Here is a 14,434-nt window from a genome sequence, read left to right as displayed (position 1 = left end):
TTAGAGCAAGGTTGAAGCTAGCGTAAAAAATAATAAAATTGCAATACGACATGAAGTTATCATAATTGCTAGTGTTTATGTAGTGATCTATTTACTGTGAAAGCAGCGTATTGTACAGTTATCTCAATTACTTCAGACTGTTAGTATGTTAGTGACAAGAAAGTGACAAAGTTGATAACATTGCCGGTTCGCGGAATATTAAAACTGATGTCTGTTTCGTGATAAAAATGTCTGGTGGATCAAAATGGATCACTCCATTTGTAAAGCAGGTTGGTAATAAAATTATTCGTTTGTGGTTTGGCTTTCATTTTGTTAGCATTTGTTTGACGCGTGATAATTTTGCTGCTAACTCAATAATTTCAGTGATTTTGAGTTCATATCTCACGGCAACCATCTTGAGTTCTAGATTAGATGATTGCAATTGAATTTAGAATGGAATTCTTGTACAATTTAATTTGTAATGAAGCTGTAAATTACTTTAGCTTATTGTAGTAGGCTATGCAGTTCATGTTCTTTCGGAATAGGTAATTTGACTGAATGTCTCTGTAAAAGTTTTTCGTTGGAAAACATTTACTAGGGTGTTTAGTTTAACAAACCTAAACACCGGCTAAAATATTTTGAAAGAATTTGAATATCTTTTTACTCTTAAACTCACTCTTTGTCGGACCCTAACTGATTGCTCCTCTCATCTACTCAAAGGTTGACTGGTAGAGATCCCTTAAAGGGATAAGTCCGCCTTTGTATAAGTATCTCAAAGTTTGTCAATTTTGTTTTGTTTATTTTCTTTTGTACAATAAAGAGTTTACATACATACATACATATCTTATAATGCACTGTGCTGGATAGTGTATGGCTTAATCTTCTAGTTTTTCTTCATCTATATACAGGGTGGAAAGTTGAGATGGGGCAGCAAGGGCAGCGAAAATGCTCTTAGGAGACCTTTACTAACTTTTTGAGTGATGACAATCGACATTAACAGATTTTTGATAAAATGTACAGTCAGCGAGAAAAATGACAGATTTGACTTTTTTTTAAATGCCAATTGGTCCTATTTCTATCAAGGATTAAAACACTTTGAGACCAACTAAGGTTAGAGTACTAGAACACCCACATATCAAAGAAAACTTTTTCCATACATTTAGTAGGGTTACTAATTTGCAGTGAAACTTTCGCATGTTGTTTTTTTTACGAATATGAATCCTTTATGCTTAAAGACAATTAAAAGTACCTATTTATTAACTAAAGTTAGTGTCTTAACCCAGTATTGCTGCCCCATCTCAACTTTCCACCCTGTATATATAAATATAAGAGAAGAAACTGACTGACTGACTGACTTATAAATCAACGCACAGCCCAAACCGCTGGATCTAGAAACTAGAAATTTGGAATATATGTTCCTATTAAGGAACTAAGGACTATTAAGGTATAGACGCGCGGTAAAAAATGATTTTTCGAAATTCCCACGGGATAAACCGAATAAAGAGGATTTCATATACCAACTGTATCAAAAAACGCACAAACTAAAAACTAATAAAAATAGGAACAGAAGATTGAATCAGGTAACAATACAATAATTTGGCAGTGAAACCCTGCTCATCCTGGTCAGGATCGTCTCCGTAGAAGGAAACTCCTCAAAAGTTGATGGCACACACAAAAAACTTGACGTGATTGTTCAATTTCAATGACAATGTGTTTATATGGTAGACATCACCTGATGCTGCAGCCAGGGTAGTCTGCTCATGACGGAACTCCTCGAGGATTGATAGCACAGATACAAAATTTTACATGTAGTTTTAATGAACTGAAACAACTACTTTGCTTACCCGAATGTGTGTACATGCAGTTCCTTCACCAGAATTTGTATGATCTTACAGTGTCCACACTGCAAGATCACACACAAATCACACAAACCCATCTATCACCACCATCACACTACACTGACGCATTTTAAACTCAAGCAGAGCTCATCTTCAGAACATCACAACCGTTCAGCATGCAACAATGTGGAGGTTTAGGAACTGCATGAACACACATTCTTGCATGAACGTAGGTATCATAAGGTCACAGATGAGCAGTCATTGTTTCAGATCATTGATTGTACAACGCATAGGCAAAACTATTGGTGCTAGAGACTTGAAATTTGGCATAGATGGACCTAAAGTATTATAGAGTTGCACTAAGGTAAGATTTTTAGAAAATCCTGTGGGATAGGGAAATAGCAAAACTTTGTTTGTTTCTTTGTTTGCTGGGGGTAATCTCTGTAACTACTGAACTGATTTAAATATGTATTTTTTACTAATAGGAAGCTACACTATCCCTGATTGACATAGAGTACCTAAGTGAATTCAATTTCGGGGCAAATTTTCAAAGTTCTTTCTATAATATAAAGCTACAATGTCTCTCATCTGCAATTGAGAATATTAAAATAGATCAAAGCAGAAATTCATGTCCTGCGGGATTCCTTGGGATAAAAGTAGATTATGGCAATCACAAATAGTGTAGCTTTCTATTAGTGAAAGATTTCTACCTCGAGGGAATTTTGCATTCTTCGAAGGTAACCAATCTTGGTCAAAAACTGTAGCTTTCTATTATTTCAATTTACAGGGACAGTAGCTTTCTGTAGAGTTAATAATAATAATAATAATAATAATAATATCACGGGACAATTCACACCAATTGACCTAGTCCCAAAGTAAGCTTAGCAAAGCTTGTGTTATGGGTACTAAGCAACGGATAAATATAATTATATAGATAGATGTAAATTGTAGGATCGTGAAGATTGAAGAAAAGCAACTTTGATAGTAAAATAAAAAATAATTATAAATTCTTAAAATAACCAAATCAAAACATGTCTTTCGTCTTTCGTCGCTTAGCAATTTTTTTTCGTTCTACATTTAAACTCAAAATACACCTGCTGCTTATTCATTCTTCCTCTGTCACTCACATACACTCACATCTCATGCTATCTCTTACACTCTTCATACGTCATGATTACACTCCTTTCCACTCATCCTACAGTCTATCTCTTACACTCTTCATACGTCATGATTACACTCCTTTCCACTCATCCTACATAATACTTAAATACATAGTAACACCCAAGACCCGAGAACAAACATTCGTATTTTTCATACAAATATCTGCCCCGTCACGGGAATCGAACCCGGGACCTCAAGCTTCGTAGTCAGGTTCTCTAACCACTAGGCCATCTGGTCGTCTAAAAGTAAGAGTTCACTTATTCTTATCCCGTGAGAATAATCCTATATCATGTACGAAGTCGCGGGCAAAAGAAACGCGTAATACTTTAACGTTTTCTAAAATTCCACCCCTGAATATGTGAAACAGGGTTTCAAAGTTGGTACGAGTTATGAGTAATTAAGTAGGTAGGTTGATTTTTGAATTCGAAAATTTGCACTGTCAGTCTAAAACAACGTCTGTCTGTATTTGTATTTCTATATATTCCTTCGAACAATGAATCAAAACACGAAAAACTTACGGAGCCAAAATAAATCTCTCTTTCTTTATTTTTTTTGTTTCAAAAAAGGATCGCAGAAAGTAAATGTAAGTTACGCCAAATTGAACGCGAGCGAAGCCGCGGGCAAACGCTAGTATGTATGTATATAAAGTACTTGATAACCTAAATTTGACGTTCCAGTGCTTCGTGACGTCAGGCGTATCGATGAACCTGATGTCTCATGGGCTGGTGGTGGGCTTTACATCGGCCCTGCTGCCTCAGCTCAGGACTTCCAAGATCATTCCTGTTGATGAAGCCTCCGGGTCCTGGATTGGTAAGGTTCAAGGGTTTGACTAGTACAGTCGAGTTCATAAATTTCTAAGCAAACATTTGATCAAAAACATGTGAACACGACTCTATTGCTAACGGCGTAGAAGCGTGTCCAGATATTTTGGAACACATTTTTGCTCAGAAGTTTACGAAATCGACTGTACTTACCCATCATTAATGATCAAAAACTAATAAATCTGCGGTCAGCCAAATAAGTGGTCTACCAATTTTTAAACAAGTTCCTATCAAATAAATATGTCGCTAAAGTCGAACTTTTTAGTTGACAGCGTCTATTGGCATTATTGTTTTATGACATGCAAACGATTATCATCTTTAGGGTGGTAGACCACATATTTGGCTGAAAAACCTCACTAATTACGACATTAATTATTTTCCAGCATCCGTGATCAGCATCGCGCTGGTGACCGGCGCCCTGACGCTTCCCTTCATCATGAACAGCCTCGGCCGCAGGGCTGCTAATTTCATCAGTGTCATCATCATGCTGACCGGCTGGTTCACCATCATCCTCGCCAAGAGCATCTCCGCCCTGATCCTCGCCAGGTTCCTCCAGGGGTTCTCCATGGGACTCTCCACTTCCTTATGCTCAGTGCTAATTGGAGAATACACCAGTCCAAAGAACAGAGGAGCATTCTTGACTACTATATCATTAGCAATAGCCTGTGGCACACTTATTACTCATGCTTTAGGGAATTATTACCACTGGCAAGTGATAGCACTGGTCTGCGCTTTCATAACATTCGTCAATCTGATGATCGTAATGAATTCACCTGAATCACCAAGCTATTTAGTGTCTAAAGGAAGATACGATGAGTGTAGAATAGCTTTCCATTGGTTAAGAGGCTATGAAGAAGACGACGAATTGGAGAAGATGATCAAGACAGACATGGAGAATAAAGAGGAAAAATTCTTACATAAGAAGTCGGAAAGGAAATTGGAGTATTACAAGAACGTTTTTAGGAAGAAAGAGTTCTACAAACCTTTGATTTTGGTCGTACATTTGTACATGATAGGACAATGGTCTGGAGCTAATATTCTAGCGGCGTATACGCAGGATATCTTTCACACCATCATTGGTAAGGATGTTGATATTTCCCTGATGATCATATCCATGGATATCCAGAGAATAATTTCCAATGCTTGCGCAATCATCGTCATCAGAAAAGTCAGAAGGAGACCGATGTTGATTTCAACCATAAGCATCAACTTTCTTTCCTTTGCCACAATTGGAACCTACGCATATTTCAAGTCTTACAATCTTCTGCCTTACGACCATCCATTTATTGGCATCATTCTTATCCATATCCACATGTTCTCCATAGCGACAGGATCAGTTCCGCTGCCAAATATAATCGCTGGTGAAGTCTTCCCGTTAGAGTACAAAGGTTTAGCAGGAACTATCTCCGTGCTCTTTCTCTCAATGAATCTCTTCATTACTCTTAAGTGTAACCCCTTCTTCTTCAATAGCATAGGCTTGCATGGAACTTACTGGTTGTATGCTGGCGTGGTCAGCTTCTGTCTGTCTGTATCCTGGATAATGCTACCAGAGACCAAGGATAGGACTCTCCAGGATATCGAGGAGGAGTTCCGTGGCAGGAGCTCTAATTTTGTGTCAGCTGATGAGTCTGTTAATTCGATTATGTTTGAGGATGCCATGAATTTGAACAATATGAAGTGACACTGTGATTTACTGAAGAATACGTTAAATTTATCCTGAAGGCGGTGTCTCGAACCCATTAATAGCCTCCTTAAGTCTTCAAAGTACGGGGAACTCTTAAACTGCGCGTCCACTGCATTGGAATCGGAACTTACGAAGCGGATGGAGCGGACGGATTTGTTGCTTTGCATAGAGTTCTCCGGCGCAGAAATGCCGATCCAGTGCACGCAGTACCATAGAAATCTATACAAAGCAACAAATCCATACGCTCCTTACGGCTCGATTCCGATGCAGTGGATGCTCAGCTTTAGGCAAGCGCAGTTTTAAAGCACCCCTGCTTTTAAGTCACCCCTACTTATGACTCAGTTACATTGTTCGATAACTCGGGGAGTCACTGCATGCGGTATATAAAGACTTGTGAAACTCATGAATCGATAACTCGGTCGACATACGACATATATGACATATATATAAGAACGTAAATATTTACGTCCGCCCATAGAAAACAAGGGGGATTACAGGGGGAATTTCTTTATACCTGTTGAATATTCCCTTTAAGTTAACAGAAATCAAAAACATCACGATATATTTATAGTAAGTATAAACAATGTGTAGACAGACATACATATGATAACTATTGCTAATGATGATCTATTGACAATACAGTGCGCGTCTGGAATGACAAGTGCCTGTAAAACGAATTGGTTAACGGTGTCAAGGTGACAGTTGGGACAGCCATGTGTTACTAAACAGCTGTGTTATTGTATTAATTTCACGATGTCTGTTAATGTGGTACTCGTACTTATGAATTAGGTCGAAGGAATCAAAGATTTGTCTCTAGCTAGCAACTAAAGCCAGATGTGTTTGATTTGTAGTCAAAGCTGTCGAGTAGAGACCGGGTTGGTGCATTTAAATATTTACATGTGATTTATTGAATCAGACTTTACGTCTGTCTGTCTGTCTGTCCGTCCGCGGCTTTGCTCAGGGACTATCAATGCTAGAAAGCTGTAATTTTGCACGGATATATATGTAAACTATGCCAATATTTTTTTTTTGCAAAATATTCAACTTTAAAGTGCAAATTATCATTAAAATCGAGCGTATCCCCCCCCCCCCCTCTAAAATCTAAACCGGTGGGTGGAAAAATTTGAAAAAATTCAGGATAGTATTAAGTACATCAAATTTACAAGGAAATTAGTAGTTTAAGAGTAAATAAAATATACCTAAACTTGGAATATTCCGTACAAAATACGAAATCCTTAGAAAAATATTACTTAATATTTTCGTAATGGCTACGGAACCCTATTTCGGGCGTGTCCGACGTCACACGCAAGTATTTATTTCTCAGTCTAATCTTGAACTTCATACCTTTATCTTATCTTTCTTATACCTTTAAACGGGCAATTCTTGTATTATTTATATTTCGGGTATCTCGCAAACGTCTAGAACGATTTCGAATTCGATTATCGAGTTTTAGACTGAGAGAAGCTCGGTTGCTTAGGTACTTACTCTGTAATATGAAGGTACAGTTAGCCTAAAAATGTTTTTTTTTTTGTTTGGTAACACGCTGAGTCTAGCTATGATTTATAAAATAAACAATAAATTATCAAATAACTTATTTACTCACAACCCCTCTCCCTCCCGCCTAACCCCCTTTAGTCATTGATGACGTCGCTACGTCTGCCTACGTGCGGTCCTTGACCTCGGATCTATCAAAACATCGCGCATGCGCCTGCGACCCTCGTTCGCGGAAACGATTTCAGATAATAGACTATATTACGGAAATTGTTTTTTTGAGTAAGTAATCATTTTCTTGTGTTATTAACGTATTAGATACTCAACGAAAACGAGTAACGAGTAAACAATATGGAATGGACTCGCTGCTGGGGTTTTCCATCTAGCTATGATTTGGGTACATTCAAAAGGCCAGTGTATCGCCTATTACAAGGCCGGCAACGCACCTGTAGTCCTAATAACGCTGTAGGTGTCCATGGGCGGCAGTGATCACTTACCATCAGGTGACCGCCTGCTCGTATGCCAGCTGTTTGATAACTTGTTACTTCAAAGTTCAATATCGCAACGGCGCAGCCGATTTTGATAAGACATGTCTAAGAACCATATCGCTAGAAAACCTGCTTTCATAAAAAAAAAACCGCATTCAAATCGGTCCACCTGTTTAAGAGCTACGGTGCCACAGACAGACAGACACACACAGAGACACATACATATAGCGGTCAAACTTATAACACCCCTCTTCTTGCGTCGGGGGTTAAAAAAACGGGTGAGTAGGTAAACGAGTTCTTGAGTGGAGACCGCGAATCGGCAGGCGTTGCGTGGGACGCCCTCAGACAGGTGAAGCGATGATCTCCGCAAGGTGGCAGTAACTGGATGAGAGTGGCCGAGGATCGTGCTCAGTGGCGTGCAATTGGAGAGGCCTATGTCCAGCACTGGACCAAGATAGACGATGATGATGATGATCAACTCAAAGTCAAAGTCAAAATATCGTTATTCAATTTAGGCTATAACAAGCACTTATGAATGTCAAAAAAAAATCTACCACCGGTTCCCGGTTTTAGTGATTCCGTATTTAAAAAGGCACTACCAAGTGCGTGTAGCTACGCTACATGTTCGGGCTCGATGCAAATCTGCGGCAGATATTCTATATACAGAATTATCAATATTGAAAGAAAGAAAGAAAGAAAATACATTTATTCACAACACAAGACACAACAATAGTATTAAGTACAAATAGACAACACGTAGGAAAGCATGTGTCATTGCGGTTGTGAATCGGACACTGGCTCAGCATAATGCTGAAGCGGTCATTGACATGCAAAGTTTACTAAGCATTGGCATTATAGCAACTACGAAACGCCAGTGTTGCCATGCGTGTCGCGCTTGACAGAGCCTGAGATTGTCAGTTTCTAAAAGAAGTCTGGTCCGAGTCGACAGTCACAGGAAGGAACTGTTACTGTGTGCACCTATATTTAAATTGTGGGTATTTCTGTCTAATTTTTACACAAGATTTCATAGCATAAATGGGTCCTTTTATTCACAGTACTAATTATAATAATAAGTATGACATGCAATTAACAGAATTTCGACCAGGTTCGATTCTCGCGGTTTTGTACGCCATAGTTCCAAAGAACAGATTACACTATCTTATTAGTTTCTGACTTCTACATTCTGACCCATTGGATTGATCACCCCGCATATTAAATTTTGATTGAATAATTTTCATATTTTACAAGCCAACGGTTTGTGGAGTGGGGGAACACTTGCCTCTAGCAAAAATTATTATTGCGCTAATAATTATTTAAGTGCGAGCGGCTACGTAAATAACTCTTTTTAGCTGTAGTTTGGCAGCATGACGTTACAATGGCATCACTACTTGTTTAATAATAACTTAACACTTCCATTAAAAGGTCGGTATAATTCTAGTACACATATTCCTAAAAGAACGCGTAGATACATAACAGTTTCTGGGTTCGTGACGATTTTCCTGTCAGCAAAAGGCATGAATTACCATTACATTATCATAACTATATCAGCCAAATTCGTATTAGGACATTGGACGAATTTGTCCTGTATTTTCGGTACAGATTTCAAAAATACCTACACATACCCAATAAGGTTAAACACACATGCATTAAATTTACATTTTATTTGATAATACTTATGGAAACATTTTTTTACTTATAAATAATTATTAACAGGACCCTACCTACTACAGAACTTCAAAATACCTAGTAGTAATTGAAAATACAAACTGAAATATAGATGCACAGAAAAACCAGAAAAATAACACCAGCACTGCTGGATAGCAGTGGTGTAGCGGTATAGCACGCGGCACGGAATGCCGAGGACCTGGGTTCGATTCCCAGTGCTGGTCTTATTTTTCTGGTTTTTCTGTGCATCTTTATTTCAGTTTGTATTTTCAATTTAGGTTTTACGGGATGCCCGTAAAAGTAAAAATTTGGAATTGAAATAAAAAATACAAAAGATTCCAAAAAAACAATCTTTTACCTAGTAGTAATGTATGTATGTACAAACTCTTTATTGTACCAAAGAAAAGAAACAAAATACAATTGACAAACTTTGAGGTACTTGTACAAAGGTGGACTTGTCCTTTTAAGGGATCTCTACCAGTCAACCTTTGAGTAATTTGTTTTATTGTTAGTTTATGAGGTACATACGTAAAAATTATATATTCCATCGGTTTCTGGACATCTTATTACATTGTTGCGGAAATATCACCGAATCAAAACTAAAAATTGTTCACAAAGCTGGCTTAAAAAAACCGAACAAATGAGATCGTGATTTCGTAGGATGAAAAAATATTTAATATTATAATTATTATATTATAATGCAGCCAGTGTAATGGGGACTTTTGAACCGGGCACGATGCAGGGCCCTCCCTTTTTTATATTTTTTTTTTTTAATTACATGTAGTTTATTAATTGATTTAATTTAATTTAATTGTAATTTTATAGCTTGACATATATTGTTTCATTTATTTAAAATCAGAAATAAACGAATTTGTTGAAAAAATATTATAATTGATATGTTTAATTTTAAAGTCTGTATTTAAACCACACTTTTGTAATATAACATACACTGTATTTTTTTAATTTAAAAAGTATTCAAAACCGTTTTCCAGCTCGGGGCGACCGCCCACCCACTCTCACGATTAAAATTCGAACAGCGACCATCTCTATCGCCTCATGTGCTTTGTACGGAACAAAAAACTTTTCTCTCGCCTCACCTTATCGAAACTAATGCAATACTTCAAACCCGAACTCAACGAGTATTCCGTCACTACAAAATCCGGAATATTGTCACGAGACGAGACACGAGACTAACGGAACACATGTTTACTATAAGGAAGCTGGGCAGCCGGGAGGCCACGGGCGCAAAAACTGATTTGTACGTGTTCCATTTGAAGGGTCCACGGAAGGAACGTGTCTAGTCACGTAAGCAACTTTTTGAGTTATAGCGGTTTGAAAGTTAGTCATCACGAACAATGACTATGTTTACCATTTATTTAAAAGATAAAAAAAAAGATTTTATATTGTTTTCAGATTATTTAATTCAGTGGTAAGTCATAGTACTTTGTGAGCTCTACATTTTAAGATTAAAATCTAGGTGACTAGACATGTTCTTTCCGTGGACCCTTCATTTATTTTCTTTCCACTAGGTACTACTTAAATAGTGAGGTGAAAAATTGTGTTTCGCTCGCCAGCAAAGTTGTGAAGCCTTGTGCCTTGAAACCCTCCCTTCGCTCGTGGTTGTATCCTAGACTTCGCTTGCTTGGGTTTAACACCAAATATTTGCGAGGCGTTTTTCATGAACCAATAGAAACGCTTCATTTACCTCGCCTTGCTCCGCTCAGCTGTTTCCAACAGAGATGTGCTATGCGAGGATGTGTAAATGAGGCTTCTATTGATTCATGAAAAACACATTCCTCCCGACTCATCCTTACACATCTCTGGTTGAAGCCCAGCCTTATTATAAGCACTCACTTAGTTTTAACTTTTAGATTAAGTGATCGCTTTATTTTGCTTCATAAGTTTCACAACTGAACTGGCGTTCGTGTCGTCACAGCCTAGTGTGTGTATGTCTTTAATTTATGTGTTTAGTTTTAATGGGTCCACTGAAAACAGCGTTGTGGCTTGCCGCAACATTATGCTGAGTGGGCCCCAATTTATACTATTCGATGTTTTTTTTTTAATTATTTTTTCTCCTAACGTGCTTTTCTGTGTATCGAATATGTGTAAATAAATCTGTCTCTCTCTCAAATCTTAGTGTATGTTTTAAATTTTGTTTTCCTGTCTTGAATAGTCGGTGGTGATTCAGTATTCTTTATTCCAGATGGAGAAGTTGTCTTTTGTTTCGGATTTACGTATATCTGTTTGCTTCGTTAAAATGTATATTTATCAGACAAGATCGTCGTCGAAGATTTGTCGATAAGGGTCCCGTTTTTCCTTTTAAAGTACGGAACCCTAGAAGATTTTACGAAGAAAGGCGCCTACATACGCTTGCTTTTCAGTCACACAACTAATCGCAGGACCAATCCAGTGTTTATCTTTTTCGAGTGACAGTACGTATCTACTAGCGACTCGTGCGCATGACTTTGACCTGTTCCATTTTGTTTGTCTTTTATTTAATCTAAATCTAGGCGTCTGCAGAGTTGAGCTATGTCGTTCGTTGGTTTTACGACAGTAGTAAATTTTGTGTGCGCACTGAATAATTAGCAGTTTACCGCTTCGGAGCCACTTTTAGCAATTTTAGTTTTAAAGTTTGACAAAACGGTACAATAGTGACAGGTTGCTAGCATGTCGCCTACGGTATACCTTAACCTATATCCATTGTCGCCTCTTATGACATCCACGGAAGAAATGGAGAGATGTTATTCTAACCCGACACCACACGGGTACTTTGTTGGTAATGGTACTTAATTCGGACACAGTACATACATAGGGTTTAAACTTTCTCGGGTCTCAATTAAAATTGGGTAACTGTTGAACTATAATATTATGTCGTCTTTTGTACACAGTTTCACAATATGTAAATAAATTCTTTTTCTATTCTATTCTATTCTATAATTAACAAGCGACCCACCCCGGCTCTGCTCGGGTACAATAATAAAAAGTTCTCTCAAAGACACTTCACATTTTTCAGTTTTATTAAACGTAGGTATTGATGTATCCCCACGGCTAGGTCTACCAGTCGAATGAAAAGAGTTTCGGTATGAATCCAAAAGATCGGTGGAAAGCATTTGTTGATCGCGGGATTTATGAAATTTCCCGGAATTTGTTGCCGTCCCGGTGACGATTATATTAGTTAATACGACGGTACGATACGAACTTCGATTTACGAATTTCGTAGTAGCTCCCTTGTCATTCTAGGAGTCTCATAATATTCCATGTCAAATTTACCTAACCCTTTCGAACCCAGCCGAGTATGAAAAGAGTTACGACAGTGGACTTTATGTACAATCCATGTCAAATTCAAATTTAAATGTAATTAACCCGCACAATCGTATCGGCTGGGTTCGAAAGGGCTAAATCAGTGGTTACTTAATCATATGATCATTGCTTTCATGGATACATAAGATCTTAAACTAAAACAAAACATTTCCCAAACATGACGTCCTGTAGTAGGGCACTACGGTACTACTACGGTAGTACTATTAGTTATTCTGTGACTTTAGTTAGTATTTGTTGGAAACTCCTTGCATTTTTGTACTTTTTGGTGTTTTGTTTTCGTAAATTTTGTTTTTGTATATTTTTCTTTTATGTGTTCACTAAAAACTTTATTCTTAAATGCACCCAGTCTCAAAAATACAGTTGTAATTCTTAAAGTTGTACAATTATGAGTTTACATACATAAAAAAGAACTAACCTAAGATAGCTTAACTAACTGTAACAATGAAATTATTAAACTTACAACTCTGTGTTACTTGTCATTATTGCTTGTTTAGTTGTCATATTGCGTGCATTTCTTTCGATTGTGTATGTGTGATCAAATTATATAATATAAGTACTATTCTTCGTCTGCTTTTTAGTTACAGTTCATTCATACGTTTCAGTACTTAAACGTGACAGCGTAACACAACAACAACAAACATCCGCATTTAAAAAAAAAAAGTACTGAATGAATGTCGATACCTAAGTAAAGTAGCCGTGGTGGCCTAGTGGTTTGACCTATCGCCTCTCAAGCAGAGGGTCGTGGGTTCAAACCCCGGCTCGCACCTCTGAGTTTTTCCAAATTCATGTGCGGAATTACATTTGAAATTTACCACGAGCTTTGCGGTGAAGGTAACATCGTGACACCTGCACAAACCTGCGAAGCGATTCAATGGTGCGTGCGAAGTTCCCAATCCGCACTGGGCCCGCGTGGGACTATGGCCCAAGCCCTCTTGATCTGAGAGGAGGTCTGTGCCCAGCAGTGGGACGTATATAGGCTGGGATAATGATGATGACCTAAGTAAAAATATCTTTTTTTTGTCTCAGCAGTTATAAACAACATGAGTCATAAGTAAGACTACTTTCGTAACAACAGTTTGGCCCAATGTAATTTAAACTGCAACAGTCGTAACGATGAAGTGGTTTCTTCAAGTTCAAGGGAACAAGAAACGCGGTCAGTTTAATCACATCATCATCATCATCATCCCAGCCTATATACGTCGCACTGCACTCAGAATGAGAGGGCTTGGGCAGTAGTTCCCACGCGGGCCCAGTGCGGATTGGGAACTTCACACACACCATTGAATTGCTCCGCAGGCTTGTGCAGGTTTCCTCACGATGTTTTCCTTCACCGTAAAGCTCGTGGTAAATTTCAAATGTAATCGAACAACTTAAGGTGCGAGCCGGGGTTTGAACCCACGATCCTCTGCTTGAGAGGCCATAGGTCAAACCACTCGGCCACCACGGCACAGAATAGATAATAACCATGGCTCGTTTCACTTCATTGTATATATAGTGAAATTATTGTCTAACACATGACTGAAGTGTATACCACATACTTGTAAACAACCTAAACGCATATATGATGTTTTTAAACAATCCATTTTTTCTTCTTTCTTTTAATTATTGTTCGTTGTAATTTATTTATTTCTTGGTTTGTTATAGTATTATTATTATTTTCTCTCTTAAGTTTATTTGTGTATGTATAGATAAGTGGTTTATTTATTTATTATATTTGTGTATCGTTCCGTGAGTCACAGACGGTTCTGGCAGGAAATCAGCGCTGCAGGCGTTTAACGCTTCAGCATAATGCTGAGTCAGCGACCGTTTCACTTTCGCGGGACACACAACATTGTGTATATTGTATTTAATATTTTCATGTGTTTTTCTGTATTTTTTTTTATTTTATTTGTGTTAATTTTGCTGTTATGTGTGTCTTCTGTGTAAGTGAATAAATGTCTTCTTTCTTTCTTTCTTTCTTCTTCTATATCCCAATCCGCACTGGGC

At 37.8% G+C, this 14,434-nt stretch overlaps 1 protein-coding gene across 2 annotated transcripts; it reads left to right on the top strand.

Annotated features, from left to right (window-relative positions):
* Positions 1–6,856, top strand: LOC141438697 (facilitated trehalose transporter Tret1-like). Of its 2 annotated transcripts, XM_074102610.1 has the most exons (4): positions 225–269; positions 2,088–2,181; positions 3,656–3,788; positions 4,183–6,856. In XM_074102610.1, exons 3-4 carry the CDS (start codon positions 3,680–3,682, stop codon positions 5,478–5,480), a joined length of 1,407 nt encoding a protein of 468 aa, XP_073958711.1. In that variant the 5' UTR covers positions 225–269; positions 2,088–2,181; positions 3,656–3,679; the 3' UTR covers positions 5,481–6,856. The 2 variants fall into 2 exon arrangements, with proteins under 2 accessions (XP_073958710.1, XP_073958711.1); XM_074102609.1 differs by lacking the exon at positions 2,088–2,181 and having other exon boundaries at positions 1–269.
* The last annotated feature ends 7,578 nt before the right edge of the window (positions 6,857–14,434 follow it).

Source organism: Choristoneura fumiferana, chromosome 19, assembly GCF_025370935.1.
Source record: "Choristoneura fumiferana chromosome 19, NRCan_CFum_1, whole genome shotgun sequence".
NCBI lineage: Eukaryota > Metazoa > Arthropoda > Insecta > Lepidoptera > Tortricidae > Choristoneura > Choristoneura fumiferana.
The sequence above is the reverse complement of the archived record's forward strand: the minus strand, read 5'-3'. Positions and strand labels throughout refer to the sequence as shown.

Excerpts from the sequence above, each read along its gene's own strand:
- LOC141438697 (XM_074102609.1), top strand. The coding sequence starts at position 228 with ATGTCTGGTGGATCAAAATGGATCACTCCATTTGTAAAGCAG. Across the intron at positions 270-3,655 it reads TCACTCCATTTGTAAAGCAG|TGCTTCGTGACGTCAGGCGT; the intron begins GTTGGTAATAAA and ends TTGACGTTCCAG. Across the intron at positions 3,789-4,182 it reads AGCCTCCGGGTCCTGGATTG|CATCCGTGATCAGCATCGCG; the intron begins GTAAGGTTCAAG and ends ATTATTTTCCAG.